The sequence below is a fragment of the Asparagus officinalis genome, chromosome 6, assembly GCF_001876935.1.
Source record: "Asparagus officinalis chromosome 6, Aspof.V1, whole genome shotgun sequence".
NCBI lineage: Eukaryota > Viridiplantae > Streptophyta > Magnoliopsida > Asparagales > Asparagaceae > Asparagus > Asparagus officinalis.
Genome location: NC_033799.1, coordinates 67057599 through 67083986, shown reverse-complemented (window position 1 = coordinate 67083986; position 26388 = coordinate 67057599). Strand labels below are relative to the sequence as shown.

The 26388-nt window shown below is 34.5% G+C and overlaps 1 protein-coding gene across 5 annotated transcripts; it reads right to left on the bottom strand.

Annotated features, from left to right (window-relative positions):
• LOC109845531 lies at window positions 918-25728 on the bottom strand. Of its 5 annotated transcripts, none has more exons than XM_020414788.1 (7): window positions 25442-25714; window positions 23561-23705; window positions 21230-21331; window positions 17083-17210; window positions 6792-7066; window positions 6593-6683; window positions 918-1393 (listed from the first exon to the last, which is right to left on the bottom strand). In XM_020414788.1, exons 1-7 carry the CDS (start codon window positions 25574-25576, stop codon window positions 1064-1066), a joined length of 1206 nt encoding a protein of 401 aa, XP_020270377.1. In that variant the 5' UTR covers window positions 25577-25714; the 3' UTR covers window positions 918-1063. The 5 variants fall into 5 exon arrangements, with proteins under 5 accessions (XP_020270377.1, XP_020270376.1, XP_020270379.1 ...); XM_020414787.1 differs by having other exon boundaries at window positions 6792-7069; window positions 25442-25712; XM_020414790.1 differs by having other exon boundaries at window positions 6792-7069; window positions 25422-25576.

The following is a 26388-nucleotide window of genomic DNA, read 5'->3' as shown; positions in this document are numbered from 1 at the left end:
ATAGCTAACAGTAGAGGGGGGATAAAATGGTAAAAAGTAAGCGAGAAAAAATGGGTATGGAGTGACAATTTATTTTACTGAATAAAAGAGAGCTACAAGTGGAAGTTTTTTAATCTTTAATATCCATCTTAAGACAGCTAAAGACCGGACAAATTTTCAAAACCAACCATTTTTTAACTTTATTTTCAAAAATCGACCTTTTTAACATTTGTTTAGCATTTTCGACCTAGTTTTAGCCAGCTGGCTGAAACCGGGTCGAAAATGCTAAATAAGTTGCTAAATAAAGGGTCGATATTTATAAATAAAGTTCAAATATGGTTGGTTTTGAAAATTTGTCCGCTAAGGATCTATTATTTGAACCAAAATTGCTCCTTGTAACTGGTAATAACTTACTATTTGAACCCAAAATTTATTTAAAACCCTGACCGATTAGTCATCATAGTGTCAAAATGAGAACCACAGAGAGAATTCGCGAGATCAATAGTAAACTCTTAGAGCATGTTTGACAAATATTCAAAGTGACTTGTAAGTCACTTTTGTGATTTATAAGCCACTTTGAAATGTTAGGTAAGTGGCTTATTCTTGCTTATAAGCCATGAGGTTTTAGCAAGGAAACAACATATACACCCCTTATGATTTCACAAAATCCAAAGCCTTATGTAATAACTCACCACCAACCCTGTGTTATGTTAATGCTTATTTTAACAAGAATGATGGATTATAATCCATCCATTTGCCAAACACTCTACTGTTGAATTGGATTATAATCCACTAGATTTACCAAACAACTCTGGATTCTAATCGAAAGTGGAAATCCAAATACCAAAACATGCTCTTAAAATGTACGAAGATCTGTTTTTTATGAGAAAGCACGCCAGAATAGTGAAAAAAAGAAGACCAGTTGTACAGGAGCCATATTCTACTCTGGAAGCTCAGTACTAACAGTTACCTCAAACTTTTTCTAGTTAAAAAAATTTACATCAATTTGTTCACTACCATACAACTGCATACAAAATGGATTCTGTCATCAAAGTGAAAGCAAAGCTTGAGAAGAATTAAAACTTCAACTGCCGTAACATGGCATTGTAAATGAAACCAGCTCAAACCTTCCATTCTCAACATCCTTCTCCCTATCCACAGCAATTTCAAACCTGAAAGGACTATTCTGATCATGTATCAACAACGTTTTAACAAGAATCAACCATATACGATAAAAATCAGGCTTAATCCTATGCTGACTGCTCGATGGATTGGAATGATGCTGCTGTTTATGATCCTTGCCTTCTTGATAGCATTTGTAAACATTTTCTGCTGTGATTTTTCCAAATAAGATCTCTGCAGCCTTATTCTTTACAAGAAGAGGGATTTGTGCACTTTGGTCCCAAACATACAGCTGCATCATGGGAAAACACAATCAGAGTGGTTATCAAATTCATGTCATCACCATTTTATTTATGGCTAACATCATATCTTGGTAGAAGATATGGACAAGATTCATCGAGTCTTAAGATATGAAGTTAAGACTTAGGGCTTGTGTGACTTATTGAGAAATGATACTCCCTTCCCTTTGAAAGTGTGAGTTTGGGTAAAATCTTTCCTTGGACAATATTATTCTCGATCCTTTTGGATATTACATTCTAATTGTACTGTAATTAAAGAAATTTTGTCATCTAACCTCTGAATCTACTTGACTCTCCTCGTGGGAGGATTTAAAGCTTTGCGCATTATATGTAAGAGAAAAATGCTAACAGAAAAATAAAAAATAAAACAAAATTAAATTTAAAAAAATCTAAGCCTGCCCATTACTTCTGTAGTCTGTTAAGATTTTGTTGTGGTTCCTTGTTAAGGATTATTGTTTTAGACGCTTCCTTATTTGTTAATCATGTACAAGCAAGTTGCTGCCTCGTGTATTTTCCTCCAATTTGTGATGAATAGAGGCTTTGGTTGTCTTAGGATTGTAATTGAGTTGATATTGTTGTCATTTAATCATATCAATGTAGCATTTATGTTGTGGTGAACAACGACAGGGGGTTATAATATAAAACAATAATCATCAAATCTCTTGGTAACTTCGAAGATAACTATTAGAGTTAAAATAATATGAAACAATAATCCTTAACCGTAAATTTGCTTTAGATCGTTAAGTTTTTGAGTTTTAATCCATATTTCAAAATCTAGACCTATTTTCACAAAAGTTATTCCAAATGATTTTATATGTTTTATGATGATAATTTGTCCAAACACTTCTATTTTTCAGCAATTTTCTAGTTAGTGGGCCCTACAAATCTGAATATAACCTAAACCCTATAAATACCCCTTCTCTTAACCTAATTCTTTTTTTTAATTACTTTTCTACTCATTTTGCTTTTAAATTTACATACAATTAGGTGTAAAAACTAAAACTTCTGTCTAAAGGTCTAATTAAAATCTTTATTTTCTTCGAGTTAATTCCTCACTTTCTTATATCCATGAAACAGCTTATAACATAAAACAAGTATGTGTTTTCATATATATATATATATATATATATATATATATCACCCAAGTTATAGCTCTCCACTTAGATTTCTCTACAAATTTATCTTAATCTTCTTTATTAAACAAATAAGGTAACATAAGATCCATGGTAACTGGGTGCACAGAAAAAAGAAGGTCCAAAGGTGTTTCAGTGATGGTCAGCTTCTTGTTATGCTGCATGATTTCTGCTCATCGTTTAAATTTTATATTTATGTTTTTTAACTACACTGTTCTTTCTTGGTTAAGACAAGCATAATCTAGTGATATTTGTTGTAATGCATAAAAGACAAATCACTGCTTTTGAGCGATTTGCACTGTAAATAATGCTAAATCAGACCATTCTAACTGAATGAAGGCAAATAAGTTATATTGTTGTTAGAAATTTTAGCCGTTGGATTTTGATCTTAGTTAGGGGTAAATATGTCTCTCTACATTTGTTGTATTCCCCCTCTTTACCTTCACCCCCATTACACCCCAAATTGGGGGGAAGAAATCATGTTATTTTTTCACCTCCTTTCACCTCCCCTCACCCCTATTAACTTGCTATATTTCCTTTCACCTCCCCTCACCCCTATTAACTTGCTATATTTACTTCCCAAACAAGGTTAAAAGTTACCCTCTCTTCCCCTCACCCCCATTACCCTCAATCCAAACAAGCCCAAAGCAAATCCCTAAACTTGCGCCTCCTTTGCACAGACTATCGAGCTAATTTTCTACAGATAAATATCTGAAACTTTCAAATGGAATTGACTACTACACAACAATAATAAAGAAGCAAAAAATTCACCACATTTCTGCTTTTCTCAAAAAGTGACACTTCTTTAAACAATAAGGAACTGAGGAGGAGAAGATGGATGTGTCTCTAATTGGTGCCAATGTACGAGAGCTGGAGGAGATGATTGGTACTCGTAGAGGAATAAGAAGCAATTAGTGTAATTTCTTCAGGGCTAGGATTTATTAGAAGCAAGGATGAAGAAGGAGGAGGAAAAAGAAAGGACATTAAAGATATTTAAATTTCAAAAGTAGACAAAACGCACAAGTGATATGAGAATAATTCATTGGAATATTTGCTGGAAGGCTGATGGAAGATAATAAGCTATTAAGTTAGAGAAACTTCAAGATATTGATCTCTGGAAGTGTGTAAAGTGAGTTGATAATGTAGCCATTAACAAGGAAAAACGTCTCTTTTCTCTGCCTCTCTCATTTCTAATGGTCGAAAGCTCCCCATTTCACCATGACCTGAAAATGTATAGTTGCCTTTCGAATAATGTTACTCTTCCAGTATTATAGTCCATTGCCTCTGTGGAGAATCTTGCCTTGGCAAAGTTTGGTGTTGGTTAGGTAGACAGGATCCGATAAGCAACTTTCATCATGCAGCGACTGACAAAGGAAATGTATTAAATGCTGAAAAATGTAAATTGTTTCAAGATTGTATTAGAAAGAAAAGGGTCAAAAGGGATAGTCCTTCTGTTTATAAAAGGGGAGAAGTTTTATGTCCAAAAAAAGTATAAACTATAAACTATAAACTATGGTAAAATAAAATCAAATCTACAACTAATCAACTTCACCAATACTAAGCATATTTATCATCTAATCTGCATTAAATTCATAAAATGTTAAACCTGAATTTGAACTGTTTGTTTAAAAGATTTCAGTAAGGATGATCCTTTAAACTTGCTAAATTTCAGTTGAATTCCCAGGTGATTTCAAAGACAAGCTTAACTGAAGCATTTATTTGGTGGCACAAAAATGACATTTGTTTAAAAGAGAACCGACATGCATAATTAGAGTTTCAAAATAGATCAAACTGACATGCATTTATTTAAGAAGAAGATTTCAAACAAAACTTTAATCCTATTTCCTAAATATATCAAAAAACTTGGCCTACAACCTTTCCTTAAAATAATTTTTTTTTAAATGGAAAATAGGAACAGGAAGAAAGACAAGGAAATAAAATAAGGATGAATTAAAAATAAACACATAAAAAAATGAACATCCAGCACTGGAATATGTTAATTCAACTCTTTGTCTTTGCAAACTCCTGTCAGTTGAAGAATAAGGAATACAACAATTGTTACATTTCGGGAACCTGTTTCCATTGTTCCTTAGAAAAATTGGTTGAAACTACTACTTCTATGGATTGTAGTAAAAATAAATTAAGGTTACCCCTGTCATCTGGAATAATTAACTATAAACAGTGTTTTAAAATACAGATTAGGGTGCCACTTATGCCTAAGCGGGCTACAACAGCTCCGATTAGGGAAAAAGCGCTCCATTATGCGGTCATCTGCATAATCAGGCGCATTTACAGTAAGCGCCAAGCGGACACATAATTTTTTAATGCCGGTGATTTTCTTTTAAATCCTCTCCGGGTTAAACCCAGTTACCACAACCCCGACTCGAATACTAAAGTAAAAAAAATCCTAACTCTCCCAAAGTTTCGCTACTCCACTCTCTATTCTCTTTTTTTCAAACCCAGTGACTGCGACAAGTATCTTTGGCCTTTGTCAACACTTGCTTGACCTTGCGCCGCTTGCGAAAACTCACTGGAAGATCGTATGACCTCTGACGCTCTCCCTACAAGCTCTCCGACGATCATCTCAGAGTTCTTCAGCATTTCCTTCGAAGTTCTCTGACGAAACAGATTCTTCTAAATATGTTTTCTATTTTTTCATGAATTTTGTATATTTTATCATATAATAAATGATAAATATATATATTAAAAATTCAAAAATGCATAATTCGGCATTATACAAGTAATCAACGCATAATCCGATCAATTGTTAAGCACTCGTGGACCGCACACATCATGATAAAAGTGTATGTTTGAACATTGACTATAAAAACTAGTAGTTGTAGAAATAATAACTTATTGTCTTCTAATTATATATAGTGCAAGGCATACACCCCACAATGAGATTATATGGACGTTCTCATTTGTTTGGCCAAGTGAGCCAGGATTATATGGATGCTCTCAAGTGTTTACAAAAGTTAGCTAGACATGAGCTCCTAACCCATCTAACTCCTATATCCACACAGGGAAATTGATAGGGCAATGATGAAAGAGAAGACTAAATAATTTGATTAAAAAAAAACCCTAACCGGGTTTCTTGATCAAGTTCAAAATTTTCTATATTGTACACAGAGAGGTTTCCAGTAAAAGAAACATTTAAGGTCAATATCTTTGCTGGTGTACATGCTTTCTTTTACAAATAAATTCTCCCTATTCAAAAATAAAATCAGGTTTTCTATAGTATGCTTTATTAGTCTGTTTTGCACCTATTCATATACGATACTCGGATTGTCATGTACTCAATGAATACTTATCTATTTACTTGAATTCATCTTTAATTTTACAATGTGTGGGAAATGTGTCCAAGACATTCATAATTATTTAGTTATGTATTTATTTATTTATTTATTTATATTTACTTGAATTCATCTTTAATTTTACAATGTGTGGCAAATGTGTCCAAGACATTCATAATTATTTAGTTATGTATTTATTTATTTATTTATTTATTTATTTATTTATTTACACAACATGAAAATATTTTATTAACATCCTATTTTTGTTTAAACACAGATACATAAAATTGATAAGAACAGACAAGACTTTTTTTATTACTTCTATATATATGATGTATTGGTAACCTGATCTTTGACTATTTACAATATCAGCATAAAGTACTTCGTGCAATATATATTGCATATGCATATCGGTGCAAATATATAATAGTGCATTATTGACTATTGCATTGAGAATACAAACAAGGAACACATTTCACATGTAATCATTATCAACCTTTAAAGTACAAGCATGCGAGAGGCAGAGGTCAGAGGTCAGATTTGTCTAAGTGCATGCAACAGAAATAAAAGAAAATATGCTTAAATGATAAGATAATGGGATAACACAATAACCATCAAAGAGTAATAATAACTTATGAAAAGAACGTTAGTATCCTCTAGTTTCAGGAGAATCAGACGACGCCCTGGTATTTCAAGACATCTAATAAACAATTGAAAGTATTCTCCAAAAAAATACAACTGGAACTAAAATTTGTGGGATTCTCACCATGAATGGTCTGTATATCATGGAAATATCATGATGATAGTTGGAACCTTTCTTACAGTACAGAGGAAGTTTGACCTGCTCTGGTACAGACCTGGTAGAAACCACCATAATCATTAGGATCAGAGAAATGCCATTATGCAAAATATATTGGCCTATGAACACTAGATAAACTAAGAGGTCAGGTTTTTACTGAACACACCTAGAATCAATTGGTGAGCCACATAGTCTGCAACCTTTAGATATCAAATCTTCTACAATATTAGTTTTGACCATCGCGGACAATCTCTTGCTGACAAATAGTTGTTCATCCTTGTATTCATTTGATTTTGAGATAAATGGCGTAAACATTTCAGCAATGTAGGCGTGAAACTTGGTATTACATGTGATAGCTATTTGCAATGCTTCAGATATTGATAAACAATCCATAGACTTCATTCCTTCACATGCCTTCCAGTTCTTGATTGCTTTTTCTTTCTTCTGTTGCGCAACATCAAGTTAAATGCTTAAATTATGTCACCTTAATGCAATTCAACCAACAAACTATAGAATAGTCAGAAAGAACAAGGAAGTTCATAGACAAATCAGCTAATCGTTCGCGATGAAATTTAAACCTATAATAAGATAAGGTTGAGAGAGCAATCAAATTTGAATTATAATCATGTAAAGATCTTTCAAACAACTGCTGACCAAAAGTGCAGATTAACTGAGAGCAACTTGAGATAGATATAGCATATAAACAATCGTCACTTGTGGTACAGATTGCACTGATTTCGAAAATAAACAAGCATCTGGTGGGCATATGAACAGTTAGCAGAGATAACTGCTTCTAGATAGATCAAGACTATAAAATGACATTATTTACAACAAAAACAACAACCAAGCCTATCATTCCACTCAGATCTGTTTAGGGCTATCTCCTCTTTTAAGTTAATCACTATCATATCTTTCTTAATTGATTCGAACCAAGTTCTTTTTGGGCGCAATGCATTAATTATAATCTTAGGACCTCTCCCGATTGACGAATTTTGTGACCTTCGTTAGACGGGGTCAAACCATCTCAGTCTTATTTTCATTTTCTCCTCCAATTGAGTGACCTCTAGCTCCGGTGGATGCACTAATTTATTATCCGACCTCTTAACATGTATCCACTAGTCCACAGTAATTTATATTCTGTGACACCCATTTGTTGCACATATTTCTTAACTGCTATTCCAATTCGTAAAGCATTATTGCTACGCTCATATTTTAATTCATAAAGCATTATCGGTCTCGTAGCTATCGAGTAGATTTTTTTTCCTTTCAATTTCATAGGTAATCTACGAACAGATAGGACTCCATAGCACTCTTCCAACTTAATCATCTTGATTTGATTTGATTTGATGAGCCACATCATTCTCAATCTCACCATCTTGATTAATGACCACAGTTATACCAAAATTACATTCAATGTAGTCTATTTTTGTTCTACTGATTCTAAATCTTTTAGATTTGAGAGGTTCTCGCCATCTTTATAATTTAGAAATCATTCTTTCCTACACTCATCAGCTGATATTACATCGTTAGAAAATAAAATACACCATAGTACTTCATCTTGAATACTCTAGTAAATTGTTACATAACTAATGCAAGAAAACAATATTAAGTTGATCCCTAATATTAACCTATGATAATAAGAAACAATGTTGTCTCTTATTCATTTGTTCTCACCCTGGTTAGTGTTCTATCACACAAATCTTTAATCACATTAATTTACCTACTCAATATTTTTTTTCACTCTGACCCATCATATCCCGTCACTTGGCACTGTATCTATGTATCATAACATTTTTTAGATTAATGAAAACCATAAGTGTAATAATCCATTTTTTTAGATGCAAATCAATTCATTTGGAGGCCCACATGATAACAGGATTGAAAAATAAATAAATAAAACAAAAACTCATCCTAGAAAATCCTAACAAACCTACAAATCCCTCTCCACAAATCCCTCACCTAACTTCCCCTTATCTCCCCACTAAACAAATTCCTCCACTAATCATTCCCTTTAAAACCCCATTCCAATTTTTTTCTCACGGGAAAAGAGAGAGGGAGCATATTTGTTCACGGAAGAGAGGGGGAGAGAGAGAGAGAGAGAGAGTCGAAACTTGATTTTAGCACAAGTGTAGTTTTTATACTATTTTCTGTCCAAACTTCAGACTCAAATCTCTAATGTAGCAGCTTTATTTTAGCACAAGTGTTTTCTTGGGGATTAATATTTTTTTAAGAAAGTAAGAAAAAAAGAACTTGATTTAAAACTGGTGGGTGACAGTCGAAAGGGAATTTTCATCTACTTAGAAGTATGATCAATTTCTTTTATGAAAAAAAATCATTGTTTGAGTATTTTTTTTTCCTTTCCAAAATCAAGATTCTTATCAAAAGTATTTCTGAAAAAGCAAGAACTTTAATGTTAACCAAAAACTCTTTGATCAATCATTTTCAAAGAAGTAATCACCTATAAAGTTTACTATTATATCTTTTTGAAGTTATTTCGGCCAACTGGATCCTCTAAATCAAACCATTTAGCTCCAGCTAGTTCATGCGACTGAACTTGGATGTTCTTTATGTGCTAGTCAATAAAGATATTAGTAGACTTGAAACTTTTCAGTTACCACCAACTAGGCTAGTATCTTAGCACCGTTAGGTCATGTGAGAGGAATGTTTTTAAGCTTAACTCGATGTAGATATGCATGTAAAACAAATCTATCTAGTGGTGTATGTGCATTTGATTTTCTAGATTATCAATCCTGAGAGTGACCTTTTACTTTTCTATTAATGGTTGGGGATTATAATGGATAAATCCTTATAAATAGGTTTAGCGGGGTCAATACTAAGTGTTGTAGATAGATTAGCTTAGAACTTTGATGGATTAGAGTGGTTTAGTAATGAGTAACTACATGATATAATTTGCTTATATATTAGATTACAAATATGATGAGGAAGATGAACTATACCCGAATATCTTTGTATTTAATCCTCCTATCTTCATTTTATATCTTTCAAAATTTTTAACTAAGTGATTGCATGTATGAGTATATGTAGCTTAACACATGAGCTTGGCATGAACCCGTGTTAGCTTGATATTTGTGCTCCTGAAGCATCCTTACACTATTCAATACGGGTAATGCACAGTGTATGATGTTGATATGACTATGTACCTAATATATGATCAAGATATTACATGATGTTTGATATCTAGAAAAATATATTAACTCTTGAGAATTGCCACTGGAACATGATTTTGACCACATGTTTATAAGTTAAGAAATACAAGGACAAGAACTTCATGAAAAGTCTCAGGCTAGGATCTACATATTTTATATTAGTATCAAATTATCTTAGGTTATACATGTGTATGATGTCATAGTGCTGAATGTCAAGCGAGTCCTTCAAGACACCATTATAATATTGATACTGGGATACATGTTTTAGTGAGAGGGGGCTCGTGATCTTCCTCCACTGGATTGTGATTGGTGGTGGTACAAGGGTGACGACCCTTAGGACCAAACTTGGGAAAGAATTGGTTTATATGTATCACGTCTTGACTGATCTCGCAGAAGATTCATACTATGGAGAGTCATTCCAATAGGCTTGTAGTATATGGTATGAGATATATACCACGAGAATCTAGATTTGGGTATCACATCTCTTTATGACCGGTAACGTCTAGGTTCTCGTGTGCTTGGATTAAATTTCAAGGACGAAATTTCTCTTCTTAGGTGGGTAGGATATAATAATCCATTTTTTTAGATGCAAATCAATTCATTTGAAGGCCCACATGATAACAGGATTGAAAAATAAATAAATAAAATAAAAACTCATCCTAGAAAATCCTAACAAACCTGCTAATCCCTCTCCACAAATCCCTCACCTAACCTCCCCTTATCTCCCCACTAAACAAATTCCTCCACTAATCTCTCCTTTAAAATCTCCTTCCACATTTTGTCTCACGGGAAGAGAGAGAGAGAGCATATTTGTTCACGGGAGAGAGGGAGAGAGAGAGGAAAGCAACAATTAATGCTTGAAGAGGGAGGGGAGAATGATCTTTGCTTGAATTTTTGGTTCGACATTAATTTGCAAGCGTTTCTTATTCTTCAACTATTTTTATTTTATTTTTTTCATGATCACCTTATCTAATTTCTAGAATTTCTTTCTAGAAAATCATGACAAAGAGATTGTAGTTAAATTTTGTTATGTAAGCATTTATGTTTTTAATACTCAGGCTAATAGTATGCACAACATACAATCAAGAGTAAACAGACAATCACAATCACATGTATATAATTATAGTATAGCAGATATGTATTGTCAGAAATATAATATTTTAGTTTCATGTGTTTAGAATAGCACATATTATAATTCCATTGATACAACAAGCATTATGTAGTAAAATTCTGTAGAGGCATGCGAAGTACTATCAATGCATTAGACTTGATAATCTAGTAACATAAAAGTATTGTCACTTCCGTTTGTATTTATTTGTATACAGCAGGTGTTAGTGGTCGGTTTTATGTAGCATATTAAGGCTTATGCAGTAGTAAAGAGTGTGAATATATTTAACGGTATGTTTACAAGTGGTCAATGTGTATGTGGTTGAAAGTTTGTGAGTATCAACAGTGTATTAGTAGCAACACAAAACATATGACATAGTATAATCAGTACCACCGTCAGTATAAGGTGAGGTACTCACAGGGAGAATCAGTCAAAATCTATAATGTGGTTGAACAACTGGGGACAAGTTTATATAGTTATACATCATAATTCACACAAGTAGCAAATTTCATAAGTACACATGTCAATGACATTAACAGAGGATCAACGCAAGTATGTATAGGTGGTAGGTTCAGATTCATGCAGTAAGTTCATATGTCATCACACAGTTGTTCAAAAACTAGTCAGGGCACTGTATTATCCGGATTGAGAGGTAGATGTTCACAGTTATACATTCTAGACAAACAGTGTAGTGCAAATAGTACAGGTTATAGACAGTATCTGAATCTCCATATTATAGTGTTGTAAGCACATTTAGTGGGAGTCACCAAAGTGTCAACAATATTAATTTGTAGTAATAATTAATTGTCTTAAGTTATGCTAAGCTCATTAGTTAATGTAAGCCTGTAAAACCAACTGTGCGTTCATGTGTGCTTAAATGGGCCTGGCAAGTGGGCCTTTGTGCAATTGACTACTCTGTTCCAAGTTGGGTTAAAATACATAGTATAACAGTAGTTACATCACACAATCAGTTTGTATTGTTATAATTTTATGGATCAGACCAGATCCGACTAAACCAGTCTTGACCCGACTAGGTCAAACTGAACCAGTTCAGACCAGACCAATCCAGATTAACCAGTCTGAACCAGACCCGACTTAATATTTATTGCAACCAGTCTTGAACCCAACCGAGCACAATTCAAGCGAAACTCTTGTCAACACCTACTTGAATCCTTTGCAACAAAAGTCTTGAGATGCCTTTTTCCAGCAACACTCTCTCAATGCTGACCACTACTAGTTTCAATAACCTTGTCAGGATTTAACACACTAACAAGACTTATGCTTATATGCATGCTATGTGTAGTATTTTTATTGCTTGTTCATAGGATTGGAAGTTGATATTTAGCGATTCACAATTTGAGATACATGGTATATATATGAGTTTCCTTGTTTGGATTATTAGCTCGACGTACTCATCTCATGTTGTGGGTTTTTAAATCTTAACCCCTTTTAGTACAAGAGAGCATCTCTTTTAACTGTAGGATCACCTGGACTCCATAGGTCCTTAAGTATATTATCTGGTTAAGTCTTTAGTATTATAAGGGCGTCGTACTCAAATATGCGATATCCTAGATAATATTTATCACCTCCACGTGGGACATGTAAAAAGTGGATTCGAGGGTATGAAAATTTTTATAAACTCAATGACGTGTCATGGTATACTTGCTACACTAAATGAATGCTATCTGACTCTGTCAGTTTTCCAGCAAGTGAAGGGTTCACATTTTATGGGATATTGTGTCATAGGAACTCAAGTATCTAAATAGGTAAGACTTGATAATGGAAATCACCTGAAATGCCATGATTAGATTAAAACCCGATTTATACCTATAGTATTTATCTTGGTTGATACTGTGTTTAACATGCATGACTTTATGGAAAACTGTTGCTTGATCACCTAGTTGTCATCCAATAGGAGAGATTGTGTATGAAGACGACTCCTGTTAAAAATGTGATTTATAAGCATGCTTTCATAGCATGGCTATGCTCTGGATATCGATATCCCGATATGAGGTTTTTTCCTTGGCTATTACTATTATAGCATCGACTAGACGATGTACCCATCTTGATTGGACATGTTCTAGATCACGGTTATTTTTCATAGTTTTACGAAAGTTATTCCACGGTAACTCTGCGGTTAGTTGATACGAGTTGTCGTGCGAGCACCTTTGATCGCGGAATTATCAAAGGTGAGTTGAGAAGAGGATGACAGAAACACAAGCACAATTCAGTATATGGCGAAGGAAAATACCTTCTCTAGATTATGAGTATGAAAAGATTATAATCCCTCTCTCACAATCTCACTAGAATCGAGAACAAACTCTTAATTCTCACTAACACAATCTCACTAGAATCGAGAACAAACTCTTAATTCTCACTAAACCCTAATACAATGATTAGAATCTCTATCTGAATCTCTCTCCCTTTAGAAACCCTAAAACAATCCTTTATATAGGTGTACAAACGTGGATGGCAATTTGGTAAATAACCAGACCCAAAACCAACAGGAATTCGTGTGAACAGAAACCGAAACGAACCAGGAAACCATCGATGAGTCGACTCATGACTGAGATGAGTCGACTCGTCAGAAACTGGACAAAACTCAAAAACCAGCAATGAGTCGACTCATGACAGTCATGAGTCGACTCAACCTGATGAGTCGACTCATGATTGTTATGAGTCGACTCACAGACTGAAAACTGGATACTTCGATTCTTCTGCTCGTCGTCTCGTTCCACGCTTCCTCCTGCGTTCTCTTGTACTGTTTGACACCTCTATTCTCATGCTATCATGAGAATCATCTATTCTCAAACTTCCATAAGGATCGCTAAGTTCCGAAGAGAAGATACACCCGTATCATTAGTGCATAACATTTCATGCACAAGCATTTAAATTAAACCGACAAATATGGGGTTTATCCCATCTTGATTGGATATGTTCTGGGTCACGGTTATTTTTCATAGTTTTATGGAAGTCGTTCCACGGTAACTCTGTGGTTAGTGTAAGCTATCTAAAAATTACAACAGATAGTTGATCCCTATCAAATTTTAATGATAAAAGTTACTACTCGACGACTTCTACATCAACATTTCGACAATAAAAGTTACAATCATACGACTTTCGCGTCAACAAACGAAAGCTACAATTGGAGAATTTTTACGGAGATCGAGAAAGGTTACGATTCAACGACCTGCACGACAATCGATGAAAAGCTCTGATTCAACAGGCTTCACAATCAACAGTGAGAGTTACAATCTAATGACTCTCATCTCAAAATAGCTAAAGCGAAGATTACAGAACAATAGTCTTTGCAACGTTTTAACAGAAGAGGTTACAAACCTACAATCTCTTCAAAAAACACAGCAACGACCGCTGCGTTTCAGCTTCAAAACACATAACGATCTCTGCGTTTCAGCTTCAAAACGCAATGCGGCCATTGCGTTTCAGCATTAGGCAGATGCCTAACTCTACGTCCCAAGTCTGAGACGCAGAGTTCGGTTCCAGAACATCAGTTTAAGGCGTTTGACTCGTTCAAACACGAGCTGAACGGCTTCAAAACCGTTTTCCCCACATATTGAGGGATTCTCGCCCACTTAGGAGCGGATTAAGGGGTCAGTTACACCCCCCTTATCCTCTTATAAATATCCAATCAACTCAACCGAGTAAAAGGATCAGATTTTGGGGGGCGGTCGGCATTTTTTGGCAAAAGAAATCTGATTTTGGGCTGATTCTGATTGAAAGGAGGTTTGAGGTATCTTTTCAGCAACGGATAGCTTAATTCATTAACCAAATTTTCGATTTAACAACAACTATTTTCACAAAGTTTATACTCGTTCTGAGTTCATAAACTCTTAAGAGTTCTTTTCATACTTGTCACGCAAGTTTACATTAACCGTTCCAGTGAAGTGAGACATCGGATCGTCAACGAGAAGCAAACTCAATACGAACGTCGAGGGAGGCATCACATCGCTACCGTAAAAAACCTAGTTTTAAACAAATGGGAGGATCTCTGTCGACCCTCTTCTCTTTTGTAAATCGGAATTCCGATAAAAGAAAATTGTAATTTCTTTTTTTTAAGTTAGTTAGAGAGAAATTGTATTGAGAGAATTGTATTCATTCTTTGTCTAAGCCAGTTAGAGAGATGAGAGAAATTGTATTGAGAGAATTGTATTCATTCTTTGTCTAAGCCAGTTAGAGAGATAATACAATAAATCATATTCTCATTGAGAGAATTGTATTCATTCTTTGTCTAAGCCAGTTAGAGAGATAATACAATAAATCATATTCTCAATTGTCTTCTTATAAATTTCCCACAAACAGTTAGTGCATAACATTCCATGCACAGTCATTTAAATTAAACCGACAAATATAGGGTTTATAAAGGAGAATTGGACGGAGAATATATAAGGTATATAAACAGGCTCATGCGCATTCCTGATATCTTGAGTTATATATACAAGGACCAAGGGCCAATACGTGACTTGAAGTCGTGTTCTTGGGACGTGTTACGGGAAGGACCGACTTATATACCTGATATTACTCTCCTCTAATTCAAATAACATGTAAAATAAGAATAATGTGCTTGTGTGTCTTGTGGTAGACTTTATTTGATATCTACAATTAGCATTTTCCTTTATCAGCTTTAATTAAGATTTCATCTTTTCTTTATACATGTCGCCTACACTTACATTTCATACAAAATTTTCTCATTTTACATGCTTGCTAGGAGTTTTCTAACTCCCCTGGGGTTTGCGTGCCCCAGACTTGGGGACCATTCTTTCTTAACAGGACCGAGAATACTTTGAGGATCAGACCCAACGGCAGTGATCACCTTCTGTCCTATTACTCTTATCTTTATTTTATTCAGGCAGTAATTTGGTTTATACTTTTCCTATAACCACCTATGGTTCTCCAGACTATGATGTATTTTTCTTTTTCTCACTTTGGATAGTTGTGGACTTGTCATAGAACTCTGTCTTTTCAGAGATTTTTTTATCTATCTATTTTCTTTGTTATCTTAGTTACATGCACTATGTAGTAGTTCTTTTGGCAATATATATGTATACATAATGATCCAGAGACGTGAATGTGACTATATGGTTGCATTGTCGGCCGAGTCACGTCCCAAGTTATTACGTTTTGGAACCGGGGCGTGACAATAAGTAGATCCCTTTGTCTTCTCCATGTATCTTTTCATAGATGGTCTTAATATATAATAAGTTCCACAATTGATTTCCCTTGGATAAAGCCAAATTGGTTCTCAAAAAGACAAATCTTCTTTCGTTCGTCTCTGCTCAATTACCCTTCTCCAAAAGCTTTATAGTCTAGCTTGTAAGTTTGATACAACAAAGTTTTATAGTGTAATTTGATTCAAAAGATTAAAGGTGAAAAATAACACTTCGGATATTAATATGCCATGTAATAATTTGTACCCAAAAGCATCAACATTTTATCACAGTCATAAAGGGTGCTGATAATAATAGAATAAATGCTAACCAAACTAGAGAAATAGAACTAACAACCTCTCATACTCAAACTAGAGAAATAGAACTAACAACCTCCCATACTTATTGAATCAGGTGGAAAGAGGATAGAAAGATGACTGGAGTTGTTGCACTGGCAGACGGTACGTTGCCAATGATCGCTATATGACCTTTACCATCGAATCACAATAAAAATATATTATAATTTTAGGTATCAAAATACTATTTGAAAGTTATTAAACTTGAAAGGTGCAAAAAAATAGGGATGTAGATGTTGTTGCAGATTGCATAAATCTATTTGAGAAAAGTTAAATTGACTCAAACCTATTCTCAAGACATGAGAACAAATTTCAGTGGATCAATCTCATATGTCAAGTTATTTCAGCACTAGAAAAATGGATTCTATAAAATAAGGATACATGATTCAACTTTGGTGGAAATATATGGATTTTAGGTAGCCAATTTAAACCTAATAACAAAACACTGTTATCTACCTTATCAGCTTATTAGGAAGCTGTCAATCAACAAAACAATATATATTTTACCTGTATAGGTACCTTCTGTACAAATATTGGTTTCATCTCTGAATTACAATGACAATTACATGCTAGGTCTATGTCCAAAGTATAGATAGAACAGATATGAGAAATTCATTAAGTAAAAACAATAGTGAGCATCAAAATGTAAATAGTTGTGTACTTGGCATAAATCCTCTTTCTGAACATGCTGAAGTGCAGATTCCGTATGTTGTACCCAGTTTACTACCCTCTCTAATTTTGCTCTAGCTCTCTCCCCTAATTGGCCATGTGTCACTAACTCATCAATGGCTGCATTAAAGAAAATCAGAAAAAACAATCATATAAAGAACTAGGTAGACAAGCTATCAAGGTACTATCTATAAAAGTATGTGAGTGCATTATTGTAAGAGTGAACTCTTTCCTACCTCTCAATATAACATTGTCAAATATCTTTTAGATGTTTCGAAACTCAGATCTCTTCCATTGGTTGCCCATTAGCCAATATCAGTAATTATTAGTTTCTAATAACCAAATTTTGCAGCATTTGGTGGTTTCGGCTGGATAGAATCAGCATGCTTAATCCAATATGAGACAGTCAATAGTAACAATATCCTCCAGCAGTTTAAACCTTGAGGTTATGTCAGAAATATATGAAATATATGGATAATCATTCTAGGGATGCATTGGATATTTGTAAATTATGCTTCTATATTATTCTATGAGGCGTAGTTTACTTTTCAATTTTTGGGTCGGACGAGTTTTTCTTTCAAGCAACAAAACATGAGAGGCTTTATAGGGAATCTCAATCTGAGTCCTCAGTCCTCAGAGCCTGTTGCATTCAGAAAAGTGTTTCCACTGGTTACCTACCTTCTATTGGACAATTGAGCTAACAAGTTAGTCTGGAGAAAATTCCTTTTAGTCTTCCAAAAAGATCTTCCAAGAATGCCTCCAGATAGAGAGTTTGAGTTCTTAATTGACTTGGTCCTTAAGCACTAGGCCAATTCAGAAGCTCCATGTACAATTGCTCATGCAGTTGAAGGAACTCAAAAGAGAAGTTGGACAAGGGATTTATTAAACCTAGTGTTAACATTGAGTGCATCTGTCTTATGTGTGAAGGATGGTGGTACGCAATTTTCTGTGTTGATTACCGGAAGTTGAAGTAGGCTACCACATTTCCATTGCCAAGCATTGATGACATATTCTATCGGTTGCAAGGAGCTCAGGCGTTATCTGAGATTTTTTTTCGATCGAGCTACCGTTAATTGAAAATCAAGATAGAAGATGTTTCTAGGACATCTTTTCATGATATGATTGTCATGAATTTCTTGTATTATCATTAGCGTTTATGTATGTTCTGGCATATTTTATGGACCTCATGAATGGAGTATTTAACTTTTCTCGGATCATATGTTATGATGTCTATGCACCACAGTAGATGAAAGATGTTTCCAATGTTTTAAAAGCGTTCTAGCCTGCCTAGGTGTATGCCTAGGCGGTACCTAGGCCGCTCGCCTAGCGGCTACTAGCGTCTAGGCAACCAAGCTAGATTCTGGAATCGCCTAGGGAAGCGTGATCTGTTTATGCGGTTGCACTCTTTAGACCTCAATCGTGATTCCTTCCATTGTAGTCTCCATGTCCTCCAACCTCCTTCCAACTCATTCAGCCTCCAATTATGAACATATCCTCTACCTCCTCCAACATTCAACAAAACTTCCTCTACCACCACCTAAACGAAGAAAGAAATCCACCTAGGCGTCAATCTGACACCTAGGCTCTCTATAATATTGGCATTTACTATCAATATCTATACTTATCAAATAAACATAAGAAAACTGCCTAGGCTCCCCCTAGTCATCTAGACTCTAGGCGTCGGATCAAATACCTAGCTGCCTAGCGCTTTTTGTAACCTTGGATATTTCATATTTCTAAGACCTCTTTTCATGATATGATTATTATAATTTTCTTGTATTTGATTAGAGTTTATGAATGTACAAGCAACATATTTTATGGACCTCATGAATGGAGCATTTAACATTTCTTAGATCATATGTTATGGTGTCTAGACATTGCAGTAGATAAAATAAACAAAGAGATGCAGGCTAAGACAGAGAAGAAAAATAGATAACCAGGGAGGTGGGGGAAGAGGCAGAAACGTAGGTTATCTCTATTATCTTAATATTACATTCCTAGATAAAATAAAATTAATCTTCAAATTAAATGTAAAAGTTTTAATTAACACCAAATTAAGATTTTTTTTTTTTTTTGCTTAATGATCGTTTAAACTTACATTTTAGATGTGGTCTTTCTCAAGTTTTGGTTGTTCATATAGTTCGTTACTTGCATATATCACTGGTATTGTCACATAGGTCCTTTACTTGTTTTTCTTCTTGTTCTTCTTCTTCTTCTTTTTTTTGCCTTGCAATGAGTTGTTCAATTTTAAACTAACATTTCTCAGTCTCATGTTCTGACCCAGATGTCCCAGTGTGTATATTACACAATAAGCTCCATATTATATTCACACCCAAAAAGAAAGAAACCAATAAAAGATCAGTGTTATTCCATGTAAAGGTTCTGGTCCCTTATGGTTAAAATTGATACCCAAATAAGCACATCATATATGTTATATTAGAACTGACAAAAATTAAATAATTTTAATTTGGAGATTAGAGGATAAGAAGGAACCGAGAGACAGAACAAAAAGAACTCATAAATCATAAAAAAATAATACATCATAAGGAGAAGGACAAATGATCTTAAGCCCATGTTTGGTTTAAATGAAAATAAAGAAAAAGAAAAAGAAAATGGTTTTGTATTGTTTGGTTAGGTGGAAAGATAAGAAGAAAAGGAAAATCAGAATCAGCGATGAAAAAAAACTTATGGAATTTTCATTCTACTTTTCGTCTTCTAAACAGAGTGAAAGCTGAGGAAAAAATAGTCGGGGCCGATTGATTACGCGACCCCAACCCACGCCATCAATGTCAGCAAGATATTCTATTTGGTTGTGTGTGGGCCCTACTTGGATAAAAGACGATCGAAAGGCTCTCGGACTCCCTGCTAATCTCTTTGGTTGTACGAGGGCCCCACTTGAATAAAAGACAATTGAAAGGCTCTCAGATTCTCCTGGCTCATGTTTATTAGTCAAACTATGGAGTAATGAGAATATGAACCATTAAAAAAACAAAAAAATATATGGAGAGCCCTCTTTTTTATAGAATATTATATTATATTTAGAATTTTAAAACCTGTCAAAAGATATATTTAAAGTCAATGACTGTTATTACATATGTATTTTATTATTGATTCATACTCTCTCTATAGAACATTATAATACATATTATTATTTAGTATAATTTAACTATATTCTGTATCTCATTTTTATTTAATTAATACTGCTTTCCTTCAAATTTCTTTCTAGCATTTTCTTCCTAACCAAACATCATAAAGAATCTTATTTCATTTTCTTTTTCTTTTCTTTTCTTTTTTTTTCTTTTTCCTTTTCTTTTCCTTCACTTTACCTCAAACCAAACACAGCCTAAATGAATCCATTTAATTCTTAAATGGAAAAATATTATTTTCATTATATGGCATGTATAATTTTTCTCAAATAAAATTTAGTACAAACCTTTTTTATATATGAACAAGGAAGAAGGTTTTGATTCATGGAATTTTGTCTTCGTCATTTGCATAATGCTTGAAGAGAAGCATAAAACAATTAGGAAAAGGTGCAAGTATAATCTGGTTGCAAATAGTCATCTAGGCAGACAAATATGATTAGAATGAGCAGATAAAAATAAGACTGGATGCACTTATACATCTTTCCGACACTTGAAATTTGAAATAATTGCCCAAGGATTCATGTGATCAAGCTATAAGCTATACAGCCTATACTATTGATCCTAGCCCGCTAAATGTCAAGAAAATTTACTTTTTTATTAAAAAATAGATGTAAAGAAAACTGAACTTCACCAATGTATACCTAGGAAACGTATTGGCCAATACACAACTAACATATGCCTTTGGCTTCGTTACAGAGAAATTTGTGCTTAGTAGTTAGTTCCACCAAAAAATTAAGTTTGTGGTTATTGCTAGGAACCTCAAGAATATTTATCAATAAATGATGTAACTGGATATAACTTGAGATAGTAAGAACCTATGACATGTTCTCATGCAGGCTAAAAGGACCAGGGACCCATGGATGTCCATAAATTAATATAACCATGAAACCAACAATAAGATTTTAAAAATTCAATGAAAAATAGTATGGGAAGATATAGGAAAATTAACACTCAAAAACATCCCCTATCAATGAATATGTAAATAATGATTACCTTTACAGGCATGTAACTCGCAACTGTGTACCAAAACCAACAGTGAAGAAATATGGACCGTTGCAGCTTCCAAGAGATTTCTAAATTCTACAATCTTAACATCTGCAGCACAGATAGTGCACTAAGGTTTAGGTAAAATGAAGGAGAAAAGGAAAAATTTTACTCTTAACACAGAAAAGCGCAAAATGTACCAAAAACATACTTTTACATTAATTCTTCACCCACTATCAGGAGCTCAACAGGACTAAAGAGGGTTTGAAGACAATACCAATATATAGCTCTTCAAAGGATATATAATAATAGATAGTTATTCCGGGAAGTAATCACTAGTTAACGAGATATATGTACTTGTGGGCTTAAAAGCAGAAGCAAAAATTATATGATGTAATAACCAGCATACAAGATAGACAACAATAGTGTGCACACGCATGCGCGCACGCACACACACACACACACACACAAGATATAGTCATAGAGTGATGTCATTCGTGACAGCCACATGTCTAGGTGAAGTCTCTAAATAGCCTTTCACGCAGATGTAAGCAATATCGGCTGTAAAACTTAAAAGGCCTTAATCTATGGATATTTCCACTTAATTTCTTAATAGCTCAGGGAGTGGAGAAGTTCTCTTCCTCTTTTAGACATTGTCTTCTGTGCATGAGAAATCCTTGTTCTCCATGTAGGAGCAGAGAGTTTTTTTACCATGAAATCAATTGGGAGATAATATAGCTGAAGTTCTCTTCCTCTTTTAGACAGTGTCTTCCGCACATGAGAAATCCTTGTTCTCCATGTAGGAGCAGAGAGAGTTTTTTGACCATGAAATCAATTAGGAGATAATATAGCTTTATTGTTAGGCTTGATTATTCACATTGTTTGCATCATAATATCTTGTACTAACTCAGCAAAAGCACAGGCGAAATGACAAGGAACAAGGTAGATCAGTAGAGTCTCAAAAGAACTAGTATCTAGGATTGATTAAACTTATACTAGAAATGATCCACCTCTGCAAACAACCACAAAAAGAATGCACTGTAGTATGCTTCCAGACACATAAAAATGATCACGTATGGGCCAATAATTGACTCCCTCTATTTCAGATATGGTTGCACTAGCACTAGCACTAGCATTATATATTTCATTGCATGTTAACAGTTCAAACTGAAAAGTACAAGTTTGATTTCCCTTATTATCACTTATCAAAGTGATCTACTACTTAATGTGCAATGACAGAATAGTAGATTGTTGATATAATTAGAAGGCTAAATTGCACTCAAATACCACAAAGTTCCCCGCTCTGTCACTTATATAACAGAAGTTGTATTTTGTGGCAGAAAAATTTCATAAGTTGTTAAAAAATTGGCACCCTAGTGCCCTCAGTAATGCAAACATGAAAAACTTCCCCTAAATGTTTCTCAGTGAGTCTTACATGCTAATTTTAGAGCTTTTTAACTATTATTATTTGTTAAATTTGCTATTAAATCAACCAAAAGTCTATTCAAACTTATCATAATTCTACTTTAAAATAGAGTTGGGATATGTCCAATGATAACAAATATTAACGCTTAGGAAGTTATAAAATTAACATGTTAGTGTCATATGGGAACATTCAAATGGAAATTTTCACGTTTGCATGATCAAAAGTACTGTCGTGTCAATTTTTTAACAACTTCTGGTATTTTTTTGCCACAAATTATGACTTCGTGGTATATAAGTGACAGAGCAGGGAAACTAGTGCAATTTAACCTAATTAGAATACTAACTTACTAAATTTTCCTTTTGCTCTCATTTTCAATATTAGATACACTTGTGAATCGTTCCAAACATTTGATGTTAACTGTTTTGTTCAAGATGGTTAGTATATGCTATATTAACTTACATGATGATTAGTATATGTTATATATGTATTCAAATTCTTTTGTACATCCAGAGGGGCATCTAGGTTCATAGTCAACCACAAGTCATATTTTTTATAGAAGTTAGCCCATTTTCGAAACAGCAGTTGCAAAAGGATGCAATTGTAATGAGATAGCCAGATACGATTGCAAGTATTGCAACTGTTTTCTTCTTTTTCTTCTTCTTCTTCTTCTTCTTCTTCTTCTTCTTCTTCCGGCAAATTTCATATATAGTTACAGTTGCAATTTTTTCCCAAACCAAACAACTCCATTGTCTATGTACTCTAAAACTGTATCATGAAATCTGTAAATTTTCCAGAATAAGGAAATCAAAGCCATATTATGTAAATGGCTTTATTCATATTCATTAATTGAGTGTAGTTCAAGTATATATACACAAGCAAACAAGAACATGATTATATATATTAAGAAAGCTCACTTTGTAGCAGTATGATGTCACCAGCAACAACCATAGATCCCATATACTTCTGCCAAACAGATACAGAGAAATACGACATTGTATCATCACCAACCTGAATATTTGTCTTTAACAATGTGCCTCCGTTGTTGGAAGCATCATCTCTCTGCAGGAAAGATATCCCTTTATAATAAAAAATACAAAAAAAGGAACATTTGGAATATATTTTAGGGTAAACTTCAGTAAAAAATCACGAGTTCTGAGATGTTTTGCACATAATAACCATAAAGTTTTTTTCATTAAAGAACTACCGAGTTTTTCACTAAACTATTATGTCTGGTGGCAAGTAGACTAAGTTGTTACATACTTACACATGACATGTTTTTAAAAATTTTGCCCTTATATATTTTGTCTATCTTATATGTTACCCTTATGAACTGTGTGGGTTGATAGGTACAAATAAAGGAAGTTTTGGAACTTTTATCCAAGATGGTAACGCCATTATCAACAATTTCCAATATTTCATGGTATATGATCGCAGTTTTGGAAGTTCATTTTATGGTCGTTTGGTGCAAACCCCATGGATGTTTTGTGAAATTTCCCTATATTCTAATCAAAACTGTTTATACAGAATAAATAGACTTATAATGTCAGCACTCAGCCAGTAGCAAACTAGTGCATTCTAAAACAGCGAACAAAACCCAACGCAGAAATCAGTATTTCCTTCTCATAGATTACAAATTTTCACATATTCCATATAAATAAATGAAAAAGTAGGACCTCAGTGTGCATTAATGGTCACATGGTTGCAGTTAGTCTATTATGAAAGATGGCATAGTGCAACTTCAGACTATTAAACTAAAGATAAATTTTCATCATACGAAAACTTATTTTAATTTGGCGTAAACCTATTCTAAAATAAGAAAACCCAATATTGATCCTAGGCTCAGTTAAAGCCAATGTTTCATGGGCAAACAAATGATCAAACACGTGGTGGACATACAGGTACTTTGACTAGCTGACTTTAGATAAAATTTTCATCATACTAAAATCCTTCAAAAATGAGAAAACCCGATAATTTTGAGAGAAGAGCCATAACGAATATTTTGTGGGTGTTACACCACGAAAATTGCTTAAATGCCATATATCCCTCACATGGTAAGGACGCCAGAGAGGAGACCCAGGTCCCAGCTTCACTACGGGTAACCTTTGCTTTAGGAGAGTCTAACAGTAATACTTGGCCCCCCACGTGTCGCCTATACTACCGCACGTTTCTCCCAAAGAAAAGGAGGCAACCACCAACGAAAGGCAGTTCCAGTTAATTCAGATGCCAACACGTGTATCTTCTTCATAATCCGGACCAAACACCTCTATAAGAGGAATAAACCTCAGTAAACTTCTCTAACCTAACTTTTTGCTAGGGTTCTGCCGCATTTATTATCCTTTACTAATTTGGAGAGACTATGGCTTAGGCATGGCGTATCCGAACCCCCAAACCCAGGGATGATTCCGGCGCCGCCTAACGAGTTGTTTCAAAGTGCAGGTTAGGGTGAAGATTAAGGATTCCAACCCTTACGGATTCATTGGAGCCCAAGTTTCCCTTATTCATCCCCCATAATTGGAAGGATAATCTGTGAAATTTACTGTGTTCTAAGAGCGGCCCAGTGGGTAAGCAAATGATCAAACACCTGGTGGGCATACTGACACTTTTTGAGAGAAGAGCCCACAACGCACATCACTATTAGCGAACTTCAGAGAAAATTTCATCATAGATACATTATTCAAAAAATGAGAAAACCCAATATTGATACAGGGTTGAAAATCAATGTTTTGTGGGTAAAGCAAATGATCAAACGCCTTCTGGGCATACACCAAAATTTACCGAGAAAATCGGACGGTGACCTTAAGAGGGCGAGGCTGAGGTTGAGAGGAGCGGACGAAGACGAGGAGCTGCACGAAGTCGTCGACGTGAGCGGAGGCGTTGCAGAGGTCGATCAGAGGCCCGTACCATCCCGTGATTGCCGATGATGACGCCATTTGTGTTTTCGGAGTTTATGGGATTACTATTGCCTGCTTGGGCTGTTACTGCACCTTAATAAATACCTAATTTGGACTTATACACCCACACTTGGTCTTGGCAGCACTTACATATACCTCATTTAAAATATTTATTTATATGCCTTCATTTGTTTGGGTCCCACTTATATATGCCCGAAGGGCAAGTTTGGAATTGTCCCTGCAGGAAACTTAAGTGAATACAGAAAAAAGTTAGAAGGATATTAAGATAACATACTAAACTTGTTTGGAAATTTAGTAAGGGGAACTTATTTTACCCCGTTTTGTAAGTTTAGTAGGGTGAAAGGAAGGTAATAGAACATATGCAAATTTATATGAAAAAAATCTAAAGTTTTCCTTCTGGGTTACATTAACTTCTCTTCCATTCCTACTTCAAATGAATTCCCAAATAAGGTCAATATGCCCTCTATCTTCCTTCACCTCACATTAATGTCATTCCAAAAACACTCTATATGGGTGTGTTTGGCAACTCACTAAAATTGGGTCATACTTGGTCCTTAAACTGGTTTTAGAAAGAACTATTTTAGTTGTGGGTCAAATCCCTCTTGGTCCACAACTAAACCAGTTTAGAGGCTCAAATTTGAACTAAAGGAAACTGATGCACTTCTGAACCATTTTTTACCAATTAACAATACAGTCTAAAACTATATCAGGTTCAAACTCCTCGTTTTAGGTAGTTGCCAAACACCTTAAAAGTTTTTAAAAGGTGCATTTGAATACCCTAAAGTTTTAAAAACTTGCATTTAAATGCCCTTAGTTATGCAAACGCTAGA